Consider the following 22,478-nt stretch of genomic DNA (forward strand, 5'->3'; position numbering starts at 1 on the left):
CAACCTTCATGAATGTCCCTTACGACTCCTCATAGGAATTCAACCTAGGAAAGCTAGGTTAGCTGATACAAATGGGAATAATTGAAAGATCAATGACTTTCCTAATTGTGGGACACTCCTGGTATGGGAATACTTGCCACCTATTTAGATCCCAACCTCTACTACATAGATAAGTCTCAGGGAAATTTACCTGATACACGCAGATATCGATTTTTTGTTCAGGGTCACATTGCTACTCAGTTTCAAATGTGGAACTTGAACCCAAACCTTCCCAACTCAAAATCTGTTATTGAATCTATTATGTGATAGATCCTGTCACTATAATAGATTTTAGATTTAGAAGTGGAAGGAAACTTGCAGGTTATTGAGTCCAACTTCCTCACTTTACAGGTGAGGAAACTGAGGCCCAGAGAGGTTATATGACTTGCCTAAGTTTTTATTAATTGTAGACGTGCAATTGACATAGTATTGACATAGTATATCATTAATAGTATTAATAATTTAATTAGATCCTCTAATTCTGCTCTTTCTGTTATACTATGGTTCCTTGATATTTCCACGTATATAAATTAGGTTATGTAACAGATTTTTAAAAACTAAATACTGAACTAGAGAACAGCTAGGTGGCACAGTGGAGAGAGTGCCTGGCCTGGAGTCAGAAAGACCTGAGTTAAAATCTAGCTTCAGACAGTTATTAACTGTGTGACCCTGGGTAAGTCACTTAACCCTGTTTGCCTCAGTTTCCTCTTCTGTAAAATGAGCTGGAGAAGGAAATGGCAAACCACTTCAATACCTTTGCCTAGAAAACCCCAGATAGGATCACAAAGATTCAGACGAGACTTATAAAGGTGGTGCAGCAGATAGAATACCAGGCCTGGAGACAGGAAGACCTGACACTAAACTAGCTATGTGATCCTGAGTAAGTCACTTAACCTTAATTTGCCTCAGTTTTCTTTTGTGTAAAATGGGGATAACAATAGTGCCTATCTCTCAGGGTTGTTGTGAGGACCAAGTGAGATAATTATAAAGCACTTAGCACCTGAAACATAAATGCTCTATAAATATTAGTTTTATTATTTTTATTATCATCAATAGTTATTATAATTCAAACCCAAATTAGAAATTTGAGACTCTGAAATATTTCTAATTAGCATTCATTGTTTCTTTGTCCAGGTGTTGTACAATATATTAATCGCCTTCACGAAGATGCATAAATTTGAAGACATAGAACCCGTTGACATTCTGGCTGGATTTGCCCGGTTTATTGTGGTAGGGGTTGGGGGGGTGTTCTTTGGCATCATCTTCGGCTTCATTTCTGCCTTTATCACACGTTTCACACAGAATATTTCTGCAATTGAGCCACTGATCGTCTTCATGTTCAGCTACTTATCTTATTTAGCGGCTGAAACACTCTACCTCTCTGGCATCCTGGCGTGAGTACAAATTAAGTCATCCCTCACAGTAGTGAAAAGAAAATCAGAACAGCCTCATGGGGACTATTTTTAATCAATCAACCCACCCACAAACACTTACTGAGCACCTAATATGTGCCAGGCTCTGGAGACACAAAGACAAAAATTAAACAGTCTTTGCCCATAAGGAGCTTACATTCCTTCGGAGCATACATCAAGAATAAAGGCATTACTTTTGAAAATAACCCTTGAAAGTGTTAAGGGTTTATAGCTTTGAATGTTCACAAAGTCTACTTCAGTCTCTTTGCATGGCACAAATATTTCCCCAACATTTGCATCTGTATTCCCTCCATTATTTGCCTAGGGAAGAGTTGTGGTTTTGTAATATCCATTTAGAATCTTCAGCAGTCCTAAAGGAGAAAGCAGGAAGAATATTTCAGTGTTAATTTCCTATTAATAACTTCCAGTGATGGGAAATTACTGAATTAACAGTACCTTTCAATTAATTGAAGGCAGTCTCAAGCCTCCAAAGTAACTCAATTATTTTGAATCAAAATTATATATGTAATTGTATATATTCGTTATATAAAATTGTATATATAATGTATAATGTTATATATGTGTGTGCATACACATATATGGATTTGTATGTATATATGCATGTGAATACATACATATATATGTGTGTATGTATATGTGTGTATATATACATATGTATGTATATGTGTGTGTGTATACATATACATATATATATGTGTGTGTATATATTTACAAATAAGGGAAGGTAGGCACCAAAACAACTCATTCCTGACTACTACCACCAACGACTTTGTTTTGACTCTCCTATGGCAGGGCAAGGATTATCATTCATCTATTTCATTGTGGGGAGAGAACAGGCGATTGTAGAAAGTGAAATGTTTGGATGTTTTCTGAAGTGAAAATTTTTAAATTTGCCTTCTTCAATGTAAGTCTCAGATTTTGGTTCCTAAGAGTGGTTTTGTTTCTGTTTTTTAATCTGATCTGATCTCTTGAGTTCTCTCTGTGGCCTTTCTGTACCAGTGCCCAGGAACTCACACATTTTAATTGAACTATATACATGAAAACAATTATAAGAAATGCTGTACAGGTGGTAAGAACAAGACTGGTAGCTTGCCTGACTGAGTTATGCCTTCCAGGCAATTGATGTTGAATTGGTGCCATAAAAAGCACTCTTTGAAATGAAGAGAAAAGAATGGTAATGTAGACATTTAGGGTAAAAGCTTAACTGGTGACATGAAGGGGAAGATACAAGTTATCCTTTCCACTGTTTACATACAGATTTATTGACATTTTGTCATATGAAGGTCATACCATGCCCACTCTTCCCAAGTTAGTGGCAGAAGTTAGTATATCATAACTTGGCATTGCATTAACTGCTCTACTTTGAATAATTAAGTTGCTTCCACCTTTTAACTTTGGGGAAACCTTTAACCCTTTTTCTATGTCATGGACCTCTTCAGAAATTTTGTAAGGACTATGAATCCCTTCTTAGAACAATATTTTTAAAAGAATAAATTAAATTGCATAAGATTGCAATGGAAACCAACTAGATCAAAATAGTTTATATATATATATATATGTATATGTATATACATATATATACAGACATATACATATATATGTATACATATACCTATATTATATATACATATACACATGTATTATATATAATCATTCATGTATATATGTGTGTATGTGTATATGTATATACATATCTAGAGAGATAAATACATGACAAAGTCTAACATAAAAATCTTATCTTTAAATAAAATTTTTATATCCCTTATACATCTGGTTAAAACATTTATATATTTGCTTATATAAAACTGCATTCCAGTCTGAGTCCTCACCTTAAAGAGATAGTCAGTGCAAGAAAATCATTTTTTTTTAAAAAGTCTATGATATGTCTACAAAGAAAAAGGAAGGTCATTTGGGTTAAAAGATAGGATAAGTGTATAGCTATGTTGTCAGCAAGATGATTTTCGATGTTGTCACTGAAGAATCTGTAGCTTTGACTGACACTCTGTCATTCCAATAGGATCACAGCCTGTGCCGTGACAATGAAAAAATATGTGGAAGAAAATGTGTCTCAGACCTCCTACACCACCATCAAGTACTTCATGAAGATGCTAAGCAGTGTCAGTGAGACCCTGATCTTCATCTTCATGGGAGTGTCGACTGTGGGAAAAGATCATGAGTGGAACTGGGCCTTTGTCTGCTTCACCCTGATCTTCTGCCAGATTTGGAGAGCAATAAGTAAGAAGCCAGCATTTAATGTCACAACCCTGAGAAGTTGCAATCCTGTGTCTTTTTTTCTTAAAGGAAAAAATAGACTCGATACAAAAATAACATTGAAAGTTGACACTAACTGGTTTAACCAGTCAGGAAAGAATAGGCATGTTATACAGCCAGGAAACATTTTTTCACCTACACATGCATATCAGAATATTTTTCATATGATAAGACAATACACAATTGCCTAAAGCAGTAGTTTCTAAACTTTCTTTTCATCACGTACCCCATTAGTAAAAAGAAAATTGAACATGGACCCCAATATGTACATATTTATTTGTACTATGTATATGTACCATTGTACTAATAATATATAAAACTTACATAAAAATTTTTTAAACACTATCAAAGACAAGCATTAAGAGCCTGGTATATGCCAGGAAATGTGGGAAGTACTGACATACAAAGAAAAGAAAAAAATGTGTCTGCTTCAAAGAGATCATATTTTAATGGGAGAGTAAACATAAAAAAACAAAGTAGAGACAAGGTATATACAGTGTAAATGGCCTCTTGCAGAAAGTAAGATTTGTGTTTAGATTTGAAGGAAGCCAAGGAATCCAGGAAGGATCTGAGGAAGAACATTCATGGTATAGGGGATAGCCAGTGGAAATACCCAGGGTCCAAAGAATGAGTGCCATGTTGAAGGAGCAGCAAAAAGGTCAGTGTTGATACGAAAGGGCAAAACTGTCATGAACTTTAAAAGTCAGAAGATTTTATATTTAATCCTCAAGGTAATAGGAATCCATTGGAGTTTATTGATAAGGGGTGTGAAATTTTTAAAAGACAGGATGAAGGTGAAATAATGCTATGCTAGATTAAATAAGAAACTATTGGAGATTATTGAGAAGAGTGACGTGGTCAGGTCTGAGTTTTAGGAAAGCTAATTTATCAATGGAATGAAGGATGGATTGATGGAGGAGGGACTTGAAGCAAGGGGACCTGATAAAAGGCTATTGCAGTAGACCAGGAAAAAGATGATGAGGGTCTGACCTAAGATGGCAGATGTGAGTACAGAAAATGGGACAAATACTAAGGATGTTGTAGAGTTAGAGACAGTCACACTTGGAAACTGATTAAATTGGAGGTAAGGGAGAGTAAGGAACTAAAGATAACACCAAAGTTACAATCTTGAAAAATGGTGGTGCTCTTAACAGTAAAAGAGGTCTTGAATAATGTTGGGTTTGGGGATAAAGACTCATGAGATCTGTGCTATCCAATTCACCCATGTCAGCTAATTCTGTCCTACTCTAAGTGAAAGAGGGGTTAGGTCTTTTATACACCCATGAACTCACCTAGTGAACTCATCATTGCTTCCCTGTAGCAGACAGATTCTCTGCAAGGGTGCCTTCCGAAGTCAACAGATGCTCTGGAAAGATGGTGAAGAATAAGGTGGAAGAAGGTGGGGAATAAAGTGGAGGGAAGTGGATTTTCACAGGGGCATCTGTGCCCTGGTAGCAGTTGTAACAGTATGGGGGGAAGGAGGGAAAGGGCAAGCCCAATTCTTTTTTTTAAATTAATTTTTTTATTTAAGTTTTCAACATTTATTTCCACAAAATTTTGGGTTCCAAATCTTCTCCCCATTTCTCCCCTCACCCCACCCCAAAACATCAAGCATTCTAATTGCCTCTATCACCAATCTGCCCTGCCTTCTAACATCCCTTCCTTTCCTTATCCCCATCTTCTCTTTTGTCCTGTAGGGCAAGATAACTTTCTATACCCCATTACCTGTATTTCTCATTTCCTAGTTGTATGCAAGAACAATACTCAACAGTTGTTCTCAAAACTTTGAGTTTCAACTTCTCTTCATCACTCCCTCCTCACCCATTCCCTTTGGGAAGGCAAGCAATTCAATATAGGCCATATCTGTGTAGTTTTGCAAATGACTTCCCTAATAGTCATGTTGTATAAGACTAATTATATTTCTCTCCATCCTATCCTGCTCCCCATTGCTTCTTTTCTCTCTTTTGATCCTATCCCTCCCCAAGAGTGTTGACTTCTAATTGTTCCCTCCTCCCACTACCCTCCCATCCATCATCCCCCCACCCTGCTTATTCCCTACTTTCCCACTTTCCTGTATTGTAAGATAGGTTTTCATACCAAAATGAGTGTGCATTTTATTCCTTCCTTTAGTCGAATGTGATGAAAGTAAGCTTCATGTTTTTTCTCTCACCTCCCCCCTTTTTCCCTCCACTGAAAAGTCTTTCACTTGCTTCTTTTATGAGAGATAATTTGCCCCATTCCATTTCTCCCTTTCTCCTCCCAATATATTTCTCTCTCACCACTTAATTTCATTTTTTTAAGTTATTATCCCATCCTATTCAATTCACCCTGTGCTCTCTGTTTCTCTCTCTATGTGTTTGTGTGTGTGTGTGTGTGTAGGTCTAATCCCATCAACTACCCAGATACTGAAAAAAGTTTCAAGAATTAAAAATATTGTCTTTCCATATAGTAATGTAAACAGTTCAACTTTAGTAAGTCCCTTATGATTTCTCTTTGCTGTTTACCTTTTCATGCTTCTCTTGATTCTTATATTTGAAAGTCAAATTTACTTTTCACCTCTGGTCTTTTCATCAAGAATGTTTGAAAGTCCTCTGTTTCATTGAAAGACCATTTTTTCCCCTGAAGTATTATACTCAGTTTTGCTGGGTAGGTGATTCTTGGTTTTAGTCCTAGTTCCTTTGACTTCTGGAATATCATATTCCACACCCTTTGATCCCTTAATGTAGAAGCTTCTAGATCTTGTGTTGTCCTGATTGTATTTCCATGGTACCCAAATTGTTTCTTTCTAGCTGCTTGTAATATTTTCTCCTTGACCAGGGAACTCTGGAATTTAGCCACAATATTCTTAGGAGTTTCTCTTTTTGGATCTCTTTCAGGAGGTAATTTGTGGATTCTTTCAATATTTATTTTGTCCTCTGGTTCTAGAATCTCAGGGCAGTTTTCCTTGATAATTTCATGAAAGATGATGTCTTGGCTCTTTTTTTGATCATGGCTTTCAGGTAGGCCCATAATTTTTAAATTGTCTCTCCTGAATCTATTTTCCAGGTCAGTTGTTTTTCCAATGAGATATTTCACATTATCTTCCATTTTTTCATTCTTTTGGTTTTATTTTGTGATTTCTTGGTTTCTCATCAAGTCATTAGCCTCCATCTGTTCCATTCTAATTTTGAAAGAACTATTTTCTTCAATGAGCTTTTGAATCTCCTTTTCCATTTGGCTAATTCTGCTTTTTAAAGCATTCTTGTCCTCATTGGCTTTTTGAACCTCTTTTGCCAATTGAGTTAGCCTATTTTTAAAGGTGTTATTTTCATTAGCATTTTTTGGGTCTCCTTTAGCAGGGAGCTGATCTGCTTTTCATGCTTCTCTTTCATCCCTCTCATTTCTCTTCCCAGTTTTTCCTCCACCTCTCTTACTTGATTTTCAAAATCCTTTTTGAACTCTTCCATAGCCTGAGACCACTGAATATTTATTTTGGATGTTTGGGATACAGAAGCCTTGACTTTTATGTCTTTCCCTGATGGTAAGCATTGTTCTTCCTCATCCAAAAAGATGGGAGAAGATATCTGTTCACCAAGAAAGTAACCTTCTATAATCTTATTTTTTTTCCCTTTTTTGGGCATTTTCCCAACCAGTTGCTTGACTTTTGGATCCTTTGTCAAGAGTAGGGTATACTCTGGGAATCTGTAAGATCTCAGTTCCTCCAAGGTGGCACAATCAAGTGTGTACACTGGTCTGGGAGGAGGAAGAGATTTTTGTGCCCAGAATCTTAGCAGTTTCCTCTCTACAGCCACCTGGTCTCCAGTTCTGCCAAGCCAGCTCTGGAGACTGATTTTCAGATAAACTGTGGGGGCAGGGCTGTCATTCAGTGTGAGATAAAGATCAGCTCCTTCAGGGCTTCTAAACAGGGTTGAGGTAATAATCAGCTCCTCAGGGGTTTTATGATCCAACAATGGATGCCAGCGGCTGTACCGGCTGCAGTGGAAACTGCTGCCGACTGCCAATGTGGCCTCTGCAGCCACTGCCTGAGGCCGGAGCTATGGGAATGCCCTTCTCCCTTCCTGGCCAGCTGAAAAAACCCTGTCACTGACATTTGGCTCCTGTGGGTTGAGGGATCTGTGGACCTGCTGCTGCTGCTACACTGGAGATTCCACCCTGGAGGTGTCCTCCTGCCAGAGCCATACCACGCTGAGTGGCCAAGGCTGGGCTGGGCTTTGCTCTGCATCTAGTGCAACAGACATTTCCTGTGGGCCTTTCAGTTCACCATGGGCTGAAAATCTCCTCCACTCTGTTTTTCTCCACTTCTGCTGCTCCAAAATTTGTTGAGAGTCCCTCTCTACAAGTATTTTATGGGCTGTATGGGGAAAGCCTGCATATGTGTGCCCTTCTACTCTGCCATCTTGGCTCCACCCCAAGCCCAATTCTAAAAGAGGGAAGTTTGCAATTTGCATGCAGGGAAAGATGAGTAGGGACAAGGGAATGTTAGGAGATCAGGATCACTATAGTTATATTGGAAATGAAGTCATTGAGGGTAAGGTTCACCCTCTGATATAATTCTTGGGGTCAGGCTATAGCTTCTATGCAGTCAGGTCAGAGTGTTACTGAGGGGCACAGAACAAGATCACTTGTCATTGTTGAGTCTTCATGACCCCATTGATCATAGCATGCTACATCCATTATCTGTCAAAGTCTGTCCAAGTTCATGTTCATTGTTTCTATGACACTGTCTATCCATCTCATCCTCTGACATCTCCTTTCCTTTTGCCTTCAATCTTTCCCAACATCAGGGTCTTTTTCAAAGAGTCCTGTCTTCTTATTACATAACCAAATTATGTGCAGATCACTGGTCTAGAGTGAATGGGCTTTAAAAAAAATGCTAAGAGAACTTTTACATCAACACATTTATATTTAGCCTGATAAATTTGTCCCTTTCCTTCTCACCTATCTGCCAGTTTCTACATTTTAGCATCTTAAAAAGCTATAGATTATAAACAGCTATAATTTGCACTTTTTTGAGTGGTGAGGATGAGATTGCAAATTATTTCCTGGGCCAAACAAATATTAACACTGTTAGAAACCTTTCCCCTAAAATAAGACAGGAGCTCCTTATTTGGAATGAGTGTTAAGAATGTTGAGAAAATATACCTGGCATAAGGAAAAACAGCTTATCAGGCTTTATTTTTTTCATCTTAAATTTAAATTCTAAAATTTAAATACACAATAAGAAAAGAAACCAAAGTATATTATAAACTTAAATATTGAAACTTGAATGTAAAATAAGAAAAGAAAAAAGCTTCACCATGTGCACAGCAGAACATAAGAAAGGATTGAAAATATTCAACAATAAATTTCCATTTCAGGAAAGCCTATATAATAAATACTACACATTGTGTTCAGAGCTGTACATCTTTTCTTTGCGCTCTTGTAAGTTTTCTTTTGTTTTCTGCTGTGTACTTTTTATGTTGTTCTTTTCCCTCCTTTCTCCTCCACCCAAGATGGCTATAATTAAGTGAGAATATAACACATATATACATATTCAAACATACATATATAAGTACATACCAACATACATACATACACTTATACATATACTTAGATATCTATAATCATACTCATATGCAGACATATACATTCATATGATTCTATGTAAGACCATACTATACTTATTTGTTCTCTGTTTCTCTGAGGGTGGATAACATCTTCCTTCATAAATCTGAATCTTTCCATCTTTTTTTAAGTTCGCCAACTCATCATTTCCTATACCACAGCAATATTCCAACCTTATACTGTCTATTTATTTTAGATAGTCCAAAGCAATATATTTTTCTAAGATCATGATTACTACCCCTGCTTTTTTCCCTAATAAATTCTACTCCTGATCTTTATTTTATGTTTGTGTGTATCTCTTATTTCCTATCCCTCCTGACTCCTCTATTTCATTCCCACCCACTATCTTGCCCTCCTGTTACTTAATCTACCCCCACTCCAAGTATCCCTCCTTCTATTTTCCCATTAATCTAAACACAATTCTTATACCCCACACTTATCCTTCCCTCTAAAAATCCTTTCTTTATCACCTCCCCTCTCCTTATCCCTTTAACTTTTTATTTCTTTCTGGATTTAGAAGACTTTTACACCCTTCTAAATATATGTATTGTTCCCTCTTAAACCCATTCCCTATGAAAGCAGGATTCCTCAAGTACTAAGAACTCTCTTCTCCTGAAATGCCCACAACCAGTGGCATCCCTATGCCACTGCTTTTGCACTCACTAGGCCTATGCAGTTTCCTTCTGTCCCAGGGCTGTTTCTCCACAGTACAGCTGGGTCTGACATGCCTTATCAGCAGAGTTTCCCTTAATCTTCCCTACTGAGACAGAGATCCTAGACACTGTCTGGGAAGTGAAAGTTCCAATGACTGAGTTCAAGGCTACTTCCCAACCTAGCTAGCCCTCGGACTCACAGTCACTTGTTGTTTCAACAAAACTAGCCTAGAGGTGTTTACTCTTCACAGGTGCTAAATCTTGGTCCTGGGATTTTTCTTACGATCTCGATCTTTTCCTGGTTGTCCCAGGAGGACCACTGTTCTGCCCCAACTCTTGTTTATTGTGACTCCTCTATGTTCACACAGAGGTACTATTTTGTCTTGTTTTTGGGGGGAATCTGGAGAGCTTAGAATTTTATGACTTACTCTGACATCTTCCCAGAATCCTCTCGCTTTGAGTCTTTATTAGGGAAAAACTGCTATATGATACTATATTAAATCATGCAAACAAATGAAATACATTTAAGCAGTGGCTTTATCTGTCTCTAAGGTAAGATTTTACAAACTACATAATAAGCTTCCATTGTATTTGTAATACTTTTAAACTGAAATCAAAATAAAATGACTTGTTCCATAGTTAGAAGCTCTACCAGGTGTAGAGCGTGTGACCTCAAGGCTACATGTGGCCTTCTAGGTCTTCAAGTATAATCCTTTGACTGAATCCAAACTTCACAGAACAAATACCCTTAATAAAGATTTCTTCTGTAAAACTTGGACTCAGTCAAAAGGCTGTATTCATGGACCTAGAAGACTACAAGTTTCTTACCCTATGGCTAAGTAATATTGTCAGTTCAATTGTTCAATTTAATTCAATTCAATGTGCATTTAGTAGCATCTAGTATGTGTCAGGTACTGTGCTGGTCACTAGGGCTACAGAGTCAAAAATAGAATCACTTCTTCCCTCAAGGAACTAAGATTCTATGGGGACTGGGGATGGGACATGTATATTAAGTTAAAAAAATTATAAAATGTATAAAATATGCTCAAAATAACTTCTAGGGGGAGGTCCCAAAGTCAAAGGTGAAGGGTGGTTTGTTAACAATAGAACTGGGGTTCTGAAGGTCACAATGAAAGAGTAGAGAAGATTGGGATAGGGATGCCAAAGGAATGGAACATGGATGGATTTGAGGGAACATGTAGTCAACAAAGGAAGATTCAGCCTTGTAAGACAATAACTCAGGATCACAGAGATACTGAGAGGAGCCACAGGGCAGGAGGCAAAGTGGCCAAGACAGTGTTAATTTGATTATCAGTCTTTGAGTAAGAGGCAATGGATGGAGTAATAGAACAAGTGTCTGTTTTATGGTTCTATTTGATGGTCAAGGTAAGGCTCGTGGAATCCTGGCTCCCAGGCTGATTTTACAGTATGGAGCAGTTTGAAGTAGTTGCCATGACAACTCTGGGGCTGAGGGTTATTATTATTCCCATTTTATAGCTGAGAAAAGTGAGGCAAACAAAGTTTAAGTAATGTTTCCTGGATCACACAGCTAGTAGGTATCTGAAGTCACATTTGAATTCAGGTCTTCCTGACTCTAGGAGCACTGTGTCACCAGCTGCTTCCTCAAAGCATTCCAAGATTGAAAAAGCTATTTCTAGGAAGTAGAGCCCTATTAGAGAGAAAAGAGTATTAGAAATAGGCTCATCCCTAAATCTCAGGCACCAAGCCTTTTAGTGGTAGAAATTCTACTGGTCTGCTTGACTATGAAGGGTCAGTGGGTATATGTTGCAGAAGCAGGTTTTGGCCTGATGTAAGGAGCAAATTGTTAATAGAGATGGAGAAAAGTATATGGAGCTATCTCAGATCTTCACTAAAGATCTTTTTTTCTTTTTTCTTTTTTTTCACTTAATAGTACTTTATTTTTTTGCAATTATATGTGAAGATAGTTTTCAACATTTGTTTCTGGAAGATTTTGAGTTCCAATTTTTTCTCCCTCCCTCTGTTCCTTCCCCTCCCCAAGAGATCAAGTACTCTAATACAAGTTATACATGTACAGTCATGCTAAACAAAGTTCCATATTAGTTATGTTGTGAAAGAAGAATCAGAAAAGAGAAAAACCATGAGAAAGAAAAAACAACAAAAAAAGTGAAAATATTGTGCTTTGATCTGCATTCAGACTCCAGAATTCTTACTCTGTATGTGGGATAATGTTTTCCATCATGAATCTTTTAGAAATGTTTTGGATCATTATATTGCTGAGAAGAGCTAAGTGCATCATAGTTCATCATCACATAATGCTTCTGTTACTGTTACCTAACATTTCTAGTACAATATTGAATAATACTGGTGATAATCAGCATCCTTGTTTCACCCTAATCATATTAGGAATGCGTCTATCTTATCCCCATTACACATAATGCTTGGAGATCATTTTAGATAAATGCTGCTTATCACTTTAAGGAAAACTCCACTTACTCCTATGTTTTCTGTTGTTTTTAATATGAATGGGAGCTGTATTTTGTCAAAAACTTTTTCTGTGTCTGTTGAGATAATCACATAGTTTATGTTAGCTTTGTTATTGATATGATCAATTATATTGATAGTTTTTCTCATATTGAATCAGACCTACATTCCTGGTATAAATTTCACAAGGCCATAGTGTATTATCCTGGTGATAAACTGCTATAATTTCCTTGTTAATATTTTATTTAAAATTTGTGCATCAATATTCATTAGGGAAATTGGACTATAATTTTATTTTCCTAAATTTGGCTCTTCCTCGTTTAGGTATCAGCATCATATTTGTGTCATAAAAGGAATTTGGTAGGATTCCTTTATGGCTTATTTTTTTCCAAATCGTTTGTACAGTGTTGGAATTAAGGGTTCTTTAAATATCTGGTAGAATCCACTTGTAAATCCATGCTTCCCTGCAGGTTTTTCTTTAGGGAATTCTTTGATGGCTTGTTCAATTTCTTTTTCTAAATGTTGTGATTTAAGTATTTTGTTTCCTCTTCTGTTCATCTGAACAATTTATATTTTTGTAAATATTCATCCATTTCACTTATATTATCAGATTTATTGGCATACAGTTGGGTAAAATAGCTCCTAATTATTCCTTTAATTTGCACTTCATTGGTGGTGACTTCATCCTTTTCATTTTTGATATTGGCAATTTGGTTTTCTTCTTTCTTTTTTAAAAAATCAAATTAACTAAAGGTTTATCTATTTTTTTCCTAACACTAGCTTTTAGTTTTATTTATTAGTTCAATAGTTTTCTTAATTTCAATTTTATTAATCTCTCCTTTAACTTTCAGGATTTCTAATTTGGAATTTAATTGAGGATTTTTAATTTTTTTTTCTGATTTTTTTGTTAGTTGTATGCTCAATTTATTGATCTCTTCTTTCTTCATTTTATTCATGTAAGCATTGAGAGATATAAAATTTCTCTTAAGAACTGCTTTGGCTGCATCCCGTATATTTTGGTATATTGTCTCATAATTGCTGTTTGCTTTAAGGAAGTTGATTGTTTCTAGGATTTGTTGTTTGATCCACTCTTTCTTTAGGATTAGATTATTTCCAATTAATTTTAATCTATAGTTCCATGATCCTTTACTACACACAAGTTTTATTGTATTATGATCTGAAAGCGATGCATTTGTTGTTTCTGACTTTCTGTACTTTATTGTGAGATTTTCATGCCTTAATGCACAGTCAGTTTTTGTGTAGATGCCATGTATCACTGAGAAAATGAATATTGCTTTCTTTCTCCATTCAGTTTTCTCCGGGGATCTACCATATATAACTCAGTAATTCTCATTGACTCCTTAACTCCTTTCCTCTTTATTTTGTGGTTAGATTTATCTAGTTCTGAAAGAGGGAGGTTGAGGTCCCCCACTAATATAGTTTTGCTCTCTATTTCTTCTTGTAAATCACTTAACTTCTCCTTTAAGAATCTGGATGTAATACTACTTGGCACATATAGGCTTGGTATTGATATAACTTCATTGTTTGTGGTACCTTTTAACAAGATGTATTTTCCCTCCTTATCTCCAGGTCAATTTTTGCTTTTGTTTTGTCTGAGATCAGAATTGCTACCCCTGCTTTTTTACTTCAGCTGAAGTATAATATACTCTGCTCCAGCCTTTTACCTTAACTCCACATTTATCTCTCTGCTTCAAATGTATTTCTTGTAAAGAACATGTTGTAGAACTTTGGTTTTTAATCCACTCTGCTATCTGCTTCTATTTTATGGGAGAGTGCAACCCATTCACATTCATAATTATGACTAACTGTGTATTTCCCTCTATTCTATTTTTCTCCTGTTTATACTTTTCTTTCAGCCTTCACCTCCTCATCAGGGTTTTGCTTTTGACCATCACCTCCCTCAGTCTGTCCTCCCTTCTATCAGCCTCCCCTCTTTTCTTTCCCCTTTCCCTTCCTACTTCTGCCTTCCGTTATATCAACTCCCCTTTTCCTTTTTCTCTCCTCTTTCCCCTCCTACTTCCCTATGGGGAAACACACTTCAGCTAGGTGTGTATGTTATTCCCTCTTTGAGCCAAATCCAATAAGAGTAAGGTTCAAATAATGCTTACTCCCTCCTTTCTTTCCCTCTACTATAATAAGTCTTTTGCACCTTGTCATATCATGTGGTTTACCCTATTCTGTTTCGCCCTTTCCTCTTCTCCCAGTAGAATACTTTTTATTACCGCTTAATTTTTTATATAATCTCATCAAAATCACCTTTTTCTATGTATCTATGTGTCTGTGTATACTCCTTTAATTTCCCTAACAGAGATACAATTCTCAGCATTTGCAAGTATCATCTTCATATGTAGGACTATAAACAGTTTAACCCTATTGAATAAAACGTTGTTGTTGTGTTTTTCCTATTTACCTTTCTATGCTTCTCTTGAATCTTGTATTTGATGATTAAATTTTCTGTTTAGCTATGGTCTTTTCATCAGTAAAGTTGGAAAGTTCCCTATTTCATTGAATGCCCATCTTTTCTCTGAAAGGTTATGCTCAGTTTTCTGGGTAGGTGATTCTTAGTTGTAATCCAAGCTTCTTTGCCTTCCAGAATATCATGTTACAAGCCCTGCTATCCTTTAAAGTAGATGCTGCTAAGTCCTATGTAATCCTGAGTATGACTTCTTAATATTTGAATTGTTTCTTTCTGACTTTTTGCAGCATTTTTTCCTTGACCTGATAATTTTGGAATTTGGCTACAATATTCCTGGGAGTTTTCATTTTGAGATCTCTTTCAGGAAGTGATCAATGGATTTTTTCAATGACTATTTAATCCTCTGGTTCTAAGACCTCAGGGCAGTTTTCTTTGATATTCTTGAAAAATGCTATCCAGGCTCTTTTTTTTTTTTTTTTTTTTAAATCATGGCTTTCAGGTAGTCCAATAAATCTTAAGTTATCTCTCTTGGATCTATTTTCCAGGTCAGTTGTTTTTCCAGTGAGGTATTTTACATTTTCTTCTATTTCTTTTCTTTCTTTTGAATTTGTTTGACAGCTTACTAACATCTCATAGAACCATTAGTTTTCTCTTGCCCAATTCTAATTTTTAAGTATTGTTTTCTTCAGTTAACTTTTGTACCTCCTTTTACATTTGGCCAATTCTACTTTTAAAGAAGTTGTTTTCTTCAGTGGATTCTTTTTTTTTTATTTGTCCACCTCTATTTGTTTTCTTCAGTTAATTTTTATGCTTCCTTTTCTAAGTTGTTGGTTCTTTTATTCATAATTCTCCTACATAAATCATTTCTTTTCCAAGTTTTCCTTCTACCTCTCTTACTTAATTTTTAAAAATCCTTTCTGAGCTCTTTTTGGTCTTCAAACCAATTCTCATTCCTCTTTAAGGCTTCACATGTAGACATTTTGACATTGTTGTCCTCTTCTGAATTTGTGTTTTGATCTTCCTAATGTTCATAATAACCTTCTATGATCAGAGCCCTTTTTGTATTTTGTTTTTGCTCATTTGTAAAAAATTTAGCTCTGTTCCTGTGGCACAGGGAGCACTGTCCCAACTTTCTTGTGCTAGGGACCAGGGGCCTAGTCACTGGCTTTCTGCCCCAGGGACTCAGGTACTGTCAGCTTGCCCACAGTGCTGGGGTGGCATAACTGAGCTGTGTCTGTTCTGGGGCTGGCAATTTGCCTTCTGCATAGGGCTGGAGGCCTCATAGCTGGCTTGATGTACTATTAGCCTGCTGAATAAGGACTCCTGCTGCTGGTTTGCCCAGACACTGGTTTTGCTCCACTTTTGGTTTTGCTCCACTTTTACCCAATTGAGACAGACCTTTCCTGAAATCCTTCTAAGTTATCTTAAGATGGAAAATTGTTTCACTCTGTCTTGTGGATTCTGTCACTCCAGAACCTGTTTGGGAGCTTGGTTTAATATTGTTTCTAAGGGAAATTGGGGAGAGCTTAGGGAACTTCCTGGCTTCTCTCTACTATCTTGGCTCTACCCTCCACTAGAGGGCTTTAGGCAGTGGTTATATGATCCCCTGTTGGCATTCTTTTCAGAGGGGATTCCTTTTCTGACATGGACTGGACTAGATGAGCTCTCAGGGCTCCTTCCATCTCTGAGATACTGTGGTACTAAAGAAAAAAATATCTGTTAGGAAGTTAGGAAGACTGCCTTGGAATGTTCAGCTATGAATTTCCTTTAGTACACACCGTACTTTTATCACTTGGGAAGGAGCATCAAGTAGTATACTACTGAATATAATACTCAATATGAGTACCTATCAGAGATGATCATGGAAGAATGCAAAACATAGGAAATGTGGTATAGAGAAAGAACATTGAACTAAGAGTCAGAAGACCAAAGTTGGGTTTAACGGCTCTTGGCATGTTTCCCTAACTGAAGAATGTATGGATTAAATAATATGACCTTTAAGCGATCTTCCAGTTCTAGAACAACAGTGATAATAATAACTGACATTTATTTAGCACTTACTACGTCAGGCATTGCCCTAAGCATGCTACAATTATTATCTCCTTTGATCCTCACACCAATTCTGGAATACAGATGCTATCATTATTATCTCTGTTTTACAGATGAGGAAACTGAGGCAGACTGAGCTTAAGACTTGCCTAGGGTCATGTAGTTAGGAAGTGGTTGAGAGTTGATTTGAACTTGAGTCTTCTCATCACCAACTCCCATGCTCTATCCACTTTGCCACCTAGCTGAACATGATTCTAAGTAATTTCAGCAAGGGTGGGAAGCTGACATTAAATAATAGTATGAATGATGGATGCGTAACTTAAACTAAGGTAACTAACTAGACATATGTCTTAGAGCAAGTCACTAGTTCTCGACTATAATTGTAATGAGTAGAGCCATAGGACCTGTTTCCACAGTTGCTCAAATTCTGCCAGAAAGGCAAGGGACAAGAAAGGTATAAGGGGAGGGAAAGTATATTTTAAGGTTTCAGCCAAAACTGTTAATAAGGCTGCTCCCTAAATATTTCAGAACTAGATATTTTGATAATGGTGCAAATTGTGTCCAATAAATGAACAACATTCTTTCTTGAAAACAGGGATATAGCTTTATCATACCCAGAGTACTGAAACACATATTGATATCTCTGAGGATAGCTCCAAGCAAGTCCACTTTCTATATATATTCTTTGTGTAACATATTGTAGCCTCCCAATAGAATGTAAATGTTTGAAGCCAGGGACTACCTCATTTTTTAATTTGTATCTCTAGCTATAGTGTAATGCTTAATAAATACTTGTTGATTGAATGGGTAATTTTGATTTATAAGAATAGCTTACATACATACATAGTCTTTGAGGTTTATCAAGACCTTTGCGAACATAATTCACTTGGGTCCCAACAACAGTCTTGTGAGGCAAGTGCTACTATTACCATCCCTATTTTACAGATGAGGAAACTGATATTGAGAGAGGTAAAATGTCTTGCCCGCTGTCATATATCTAACAAGTATCTGATCTAGGAGCTGAACCTGGTTTTTCCTGATGCCAATTCCTTGTACTTCACTAACTCATTATCTCTATAATATAAATATTTGATAAACATTCATGCATTTTGTGCTTTGCTGTTGTCGGGTCATTTCATTTGTGTGATTCAGTCTTTGTGATTCCATTTGGAGTTTTCTTGTCATTTCATTCTCAAGATCATTTTACAGATGAGGAAGTGAGGCAAAGTAGGGTAAAATGACTTCCTCAGGGTCATATAACTACTAGTAGGTGTCTGAGGCTGGATTTGAACTCATGAAGATGAATCTTCCTGATATTAAGACCAGTGCTCCATCCACTTTGCCACCTAGCTGTCCATACTCATGCATATGGAAAGGAAAACGGGGGAGGGGCTCGTTTTCCGAGTAGCATATACATGGAATTTCAGAGCAAGAAAGAATCTTAGAAATCATCCAGTACAATGTGTCATCCTCCCTATTTTTATAGCTGTAGAAATCAGGCTCAGAGAAAAAGTGCCTTGGCTGAGGTTGCAGAGCTAGTTAGTGGCAAACCTAGACTTAGAATCCATGACTCAGAGATCAATGTTCTTTTGTACATCCTGATGCATTTTTTTCCCCTTAGATTGGGAAATGTGGTTTGAAATTCTTTACCCTTGAAGCTCAAGAAGACCTTTTCAGCTCTGATACAGAGCTGAAAAGAATCTTTGCAGCACAACTAAATATATTCTTTAAGAATATCCTTAGGAAAAAGAGTCCTATCAGGGATCTGAGGATATGTGAAGCAGTCTTATCCTAAAGCTCCATGAAAGAAAGAGGAAAAAAAAAAAAGAACCCTACCAGAATCTGAAAACCCCCAGACCCAAAGACTGCAGCTACAGAAAACATATTAACAGCCTCCTCAGATCCCTGGGAGCACTCCCAGCTCGAGAGCTGCCTTCAGGATTCAGAAAGACTCCTTGCTCCCACTCCATCCCTCTCTATCTTTATGCTCCCTCCACTGACTTCAGTAATTTTTTTTCAAAGCAAAGATAACAAATATTACATTCCTCTGTCTAACTTCCAAACCAGCTCTTCTGGTTTGGAGACCCTAATTTCCAGTGCTCAATAATCTAATAAGGAAGTTAGCCTTGGGGCTTCCAGTGCCCAGAGATACTAGAAGTTAATGGATACAAAGCTGGTTCACTTCCGTGTGTGTGTGTGTGTGTGTGTGTGTGTGTGACTTATTGTATATATAATATATATACATGCTGAGAGAGAAGAGGAGGTAGAGAAAGAGAACCTTGCCAGATTGGTGTTATTTGTCAGAACTTTACTTATGCTCCTCTAGAATAGACTTTCAGAACCTATCCACATTTAAGACATGGTAAAGCATGGGAGTAGGAATTTTCCACCATATGTTAATGAAAACAGCATGCTACTGGCTTACTGTGAGGATTTTGATGATCTACTCCAGGCTAAAACCATGAACTAGCAAAACAAGAGGGTTTCAATAAGACCAGAAAATTATCTTCTATTGAAGTTCTTGTGTAGTTTGTCCTTTGTTCTCAAAGAGGACTATGATATCGAGAAGATGATGCCACGATGTGCAACTGAATTGGATTTAAGTGATTTAGGGTTGTGCAAAGTCGCCAGCCTCACTTTCTCCTTCAAAGCCATTTGAGTCCAGAGCCAGATATAGATTAGGGCACCTGGAGATTACCAAGGATACAGTGAGAGACCTTGACCTTTTTAAGCTAAGGTTTTCTGAGTTCTCACTATGCATATGGTGACACCCATTCTGTGATTAGACGTGTTTAAGAAGTAAGTTAAGGGATGGCCCCTTTAATTAAAAAAAAAATCAAACTGGTAGAGGAAAACCCTCAGGGTTGCTGACCAAAAGAGACATAATTACTATTTACATCTTCTGCATGTCCATCCAAGGTCTTAGAGTGGAAGTAAGGCATAATGTAGAGAGCATTAGAGTAGTGTGAAGAAGACCTGAGTTCAAATCCTACCTTACATACCTACCAGCTGTGGGATGTTGATCCAATAGCACCTTCTCTGAGCATCATTTTCCATATCTGTAAAGCTAAGTGATTAGACTTAATGGTACTCTAAGATCCTTTCAAGTTTTAAATTTATTATCCAATGATTTCCATATAACGAAGTCATTGTCAACTTGTGGAGGATTATTTTATTTGTTCAAGGATGGAGTTGCTTGGATACAGCCAACTATCACTTTGCTTGCCTCCATATAGCAAAAAGTATCTGTAGACTAGACCTGGAGGCAAGCTACTATTCTACATAGGCTACAATGTGCAATTCTGATTTTCAAGGAATACATATAGGATGGGAAGAGGGTAGCCACAATCGACCCTCAACAGATTGTTCCTGAATTTTTTATTGATAACCTTGTCCTGTATTGTGGCCAGCCTCAGAATTTGATCGCAGGTTGTCTAGCCAAAAGTTCCCAAGATGCAAGAAAATAAGTGATAAAAGGATTCCCACAGTAGGGAGGCTGCTTCATCCATTAATGAAGAGTTTCATGTCCCTGGCCTCCACCAGGAGGGTCATGGCTGGCCATTTGAATCCTAGCCTCTCATACTGGAAAGCAGAAATAATTGAATCCTATGGGATTAGGCCTGAGGTTAGTAACAGCTTTGTGGACTGTAATTTAGTTCAGTGTGGGGAAAAAAGTCTTCTTAGACATCCTCATGCTTTTATAGGCCCAGGCCATTGTTGTTCAGTCATTTCCAACTCTTCATGACCCCATTTGGGGTTTTCTTGGCAAAGATAATGGAGTCATTTGCCATTTCCATCTTCAGCTCATTTTACAGATGAGAAACTGAGGCAAGCAGGCTTAAGTGACTTGCCCAAGATCACACAGCTAGTTAGTGTCTGACACCTGATTTGAACTCAAGAATATGAGTCTCACTGACTTTAGACCCGCGTTGTATACACTGCACCATCTAGCTGCACCGCAGGCTGTTGTAGCTCTGGTAAAAATCAAAGTAAAACTAACATCTTCAGACAGATCCAGACACTCATAGGATCAGTTTTCCACCAGTTCACCTGGACAAACAATACCTAACACTCCCTTTTGAAATTATCAGCTTAACCTTTGCTCCTGGTGATTCTTAGAATCTATTGATTACATGACTCCCACATTTCTTGGAAGTCCTGCTTTATCTCCATATGCATCACCTCCATGCAGAATTATATTACTGGCAATTGAATGAAAGATATAAAATTTTTCAGGCACTCAAAAGACCAGCAGGTAGAAAGGATAAATCTCCATAAAGTGAACTCATTACTGCCATAGAAGATAAAGCCATTTTTGACATTAAATCTCCAAGTCCTCACAAAAGGGATGGAACTGATTGAACTTTAAACACAGAGGCCGTTGACAGTCAGCTAAGCAGTTCTACTTGTCTACTTCAGACGCACAAGCATTCTACTCCTATCTGGGTTAACTTTGATTCTATATTTCAAGCTTCTTCCATTCTCCAACATTTGGATGTCTGGTACTTTGGAATGTCTCACTATGTCATCCCTATTCAAGACTATTCTATTTGCCCTGTCATAAACAGGAAATATGTTGCCCTACTCTCCTCTGCTACAACATACCCACCATTCTTGGAATATAACTCCCAGGTGTCTTTTTGATAAATACTTCTAGTGGGCTGTCATCTTCTGTTGATTAGGGCTAAATCTCCCAGTCACCCCTTCAGGAAAAACTTCCATATAGCCTATCATCTTGATTTCTTGGTGAGAATATGACTCCTAATCATCCACTCTGGCTGATGACATTTTATCTTGATGATCAGAGTAGGCAATTTTTAAAAAGCAATATTCATGAATTCTGGGTTTAAAAGTATGTGTAGTTTTTTTTTCTTGCAGTAGCAAAGTTTTGGTATTATACTGTATTTAAAAATAAAAGAGGAGTGAAACTAAAAATCTTTCCTGACTGGGTATTATAGGGAAAGGAGCTTTGGCTCTTCAATCAGAAAGTCTACCTTCAAATACTGTCTATGATGCAGACTATATGGCATTGGAAATCACTGGACCTCATTGATCTCAGTTTCCTCATCTATAAATTGAAGAGGTTGGACTAGTTGGTCTCTGAGGTCCCTTTCAATTGTAAATCCATGATCATAAGATCCTCCTCTAAAATACCCATAAATATATTAAGTCTATTTTTATAGTCATTATTAGACATTATTATATAGAAATAGTGTTTATTAATTATTTATTATACATTATATAACATTAAGAAGACCTTTTAAAAACTATTTCCCCACATCTTGCTGCCAATTTGGAAACTTAGATTTTTAGTGTACTTTTATTTTTGGTGGGGGGGTGGGAGGAGGAAAAATGAAGGAAGGTAAAACCTGTGATTTCATTTCTGTAGGAAACTCAACTGAATCTTATAGTTTTAAGCAGGTATTTTGGGCCCAGAGAGGTTAAATGATATGGTTACCTAGTTAGTATGTGTCAGATAAGATTTCAAGGCTTGATTCCAATGCTTATACTCTATCTACCAGAGCATAT

General features: G+C 37.1%; 1 protein-coding gene across 1 annotated transcript in view; it reads left to right on the plus strand.

The window, feature by feature from the left end:
• The window catches only part of SLC9A4 (solute carrier family 9 member A4), a 103,177-nt gene that overhangs the window by 44,543 nt on the left and 36,156 nt on the right, over positions 1-22,478 (plus strand). The window contains exons 3-4 of the mRNA XM_072621732.1: positions 1,174-1,433; positions 3,490-3,707. Coding sequence (XP_072477833.1) covers positions 1,174-1,433; positions 3,490-3,707 — 478 coding nt within the window. The remainder of the gene's footprint in view (positions 1-1,173; positions 1,434-3,489; positions 3,708-22,478) is intronic.

Source organism: Notamacropus eugenii, chromosome 6, assembly GCF_028372415.1.
Source record: "Notamacropus eugenii isolate mMacEug1 chromosome 6, mMacEug1.pri_v2, whole genome shotgun sequence".
Lineage (NCBI taxonomy): Eukaryota > Metazoa > Chordata > Mammalia > Diprotodontia > Macropodidae > Notamacropus > Notamacropus eugenii.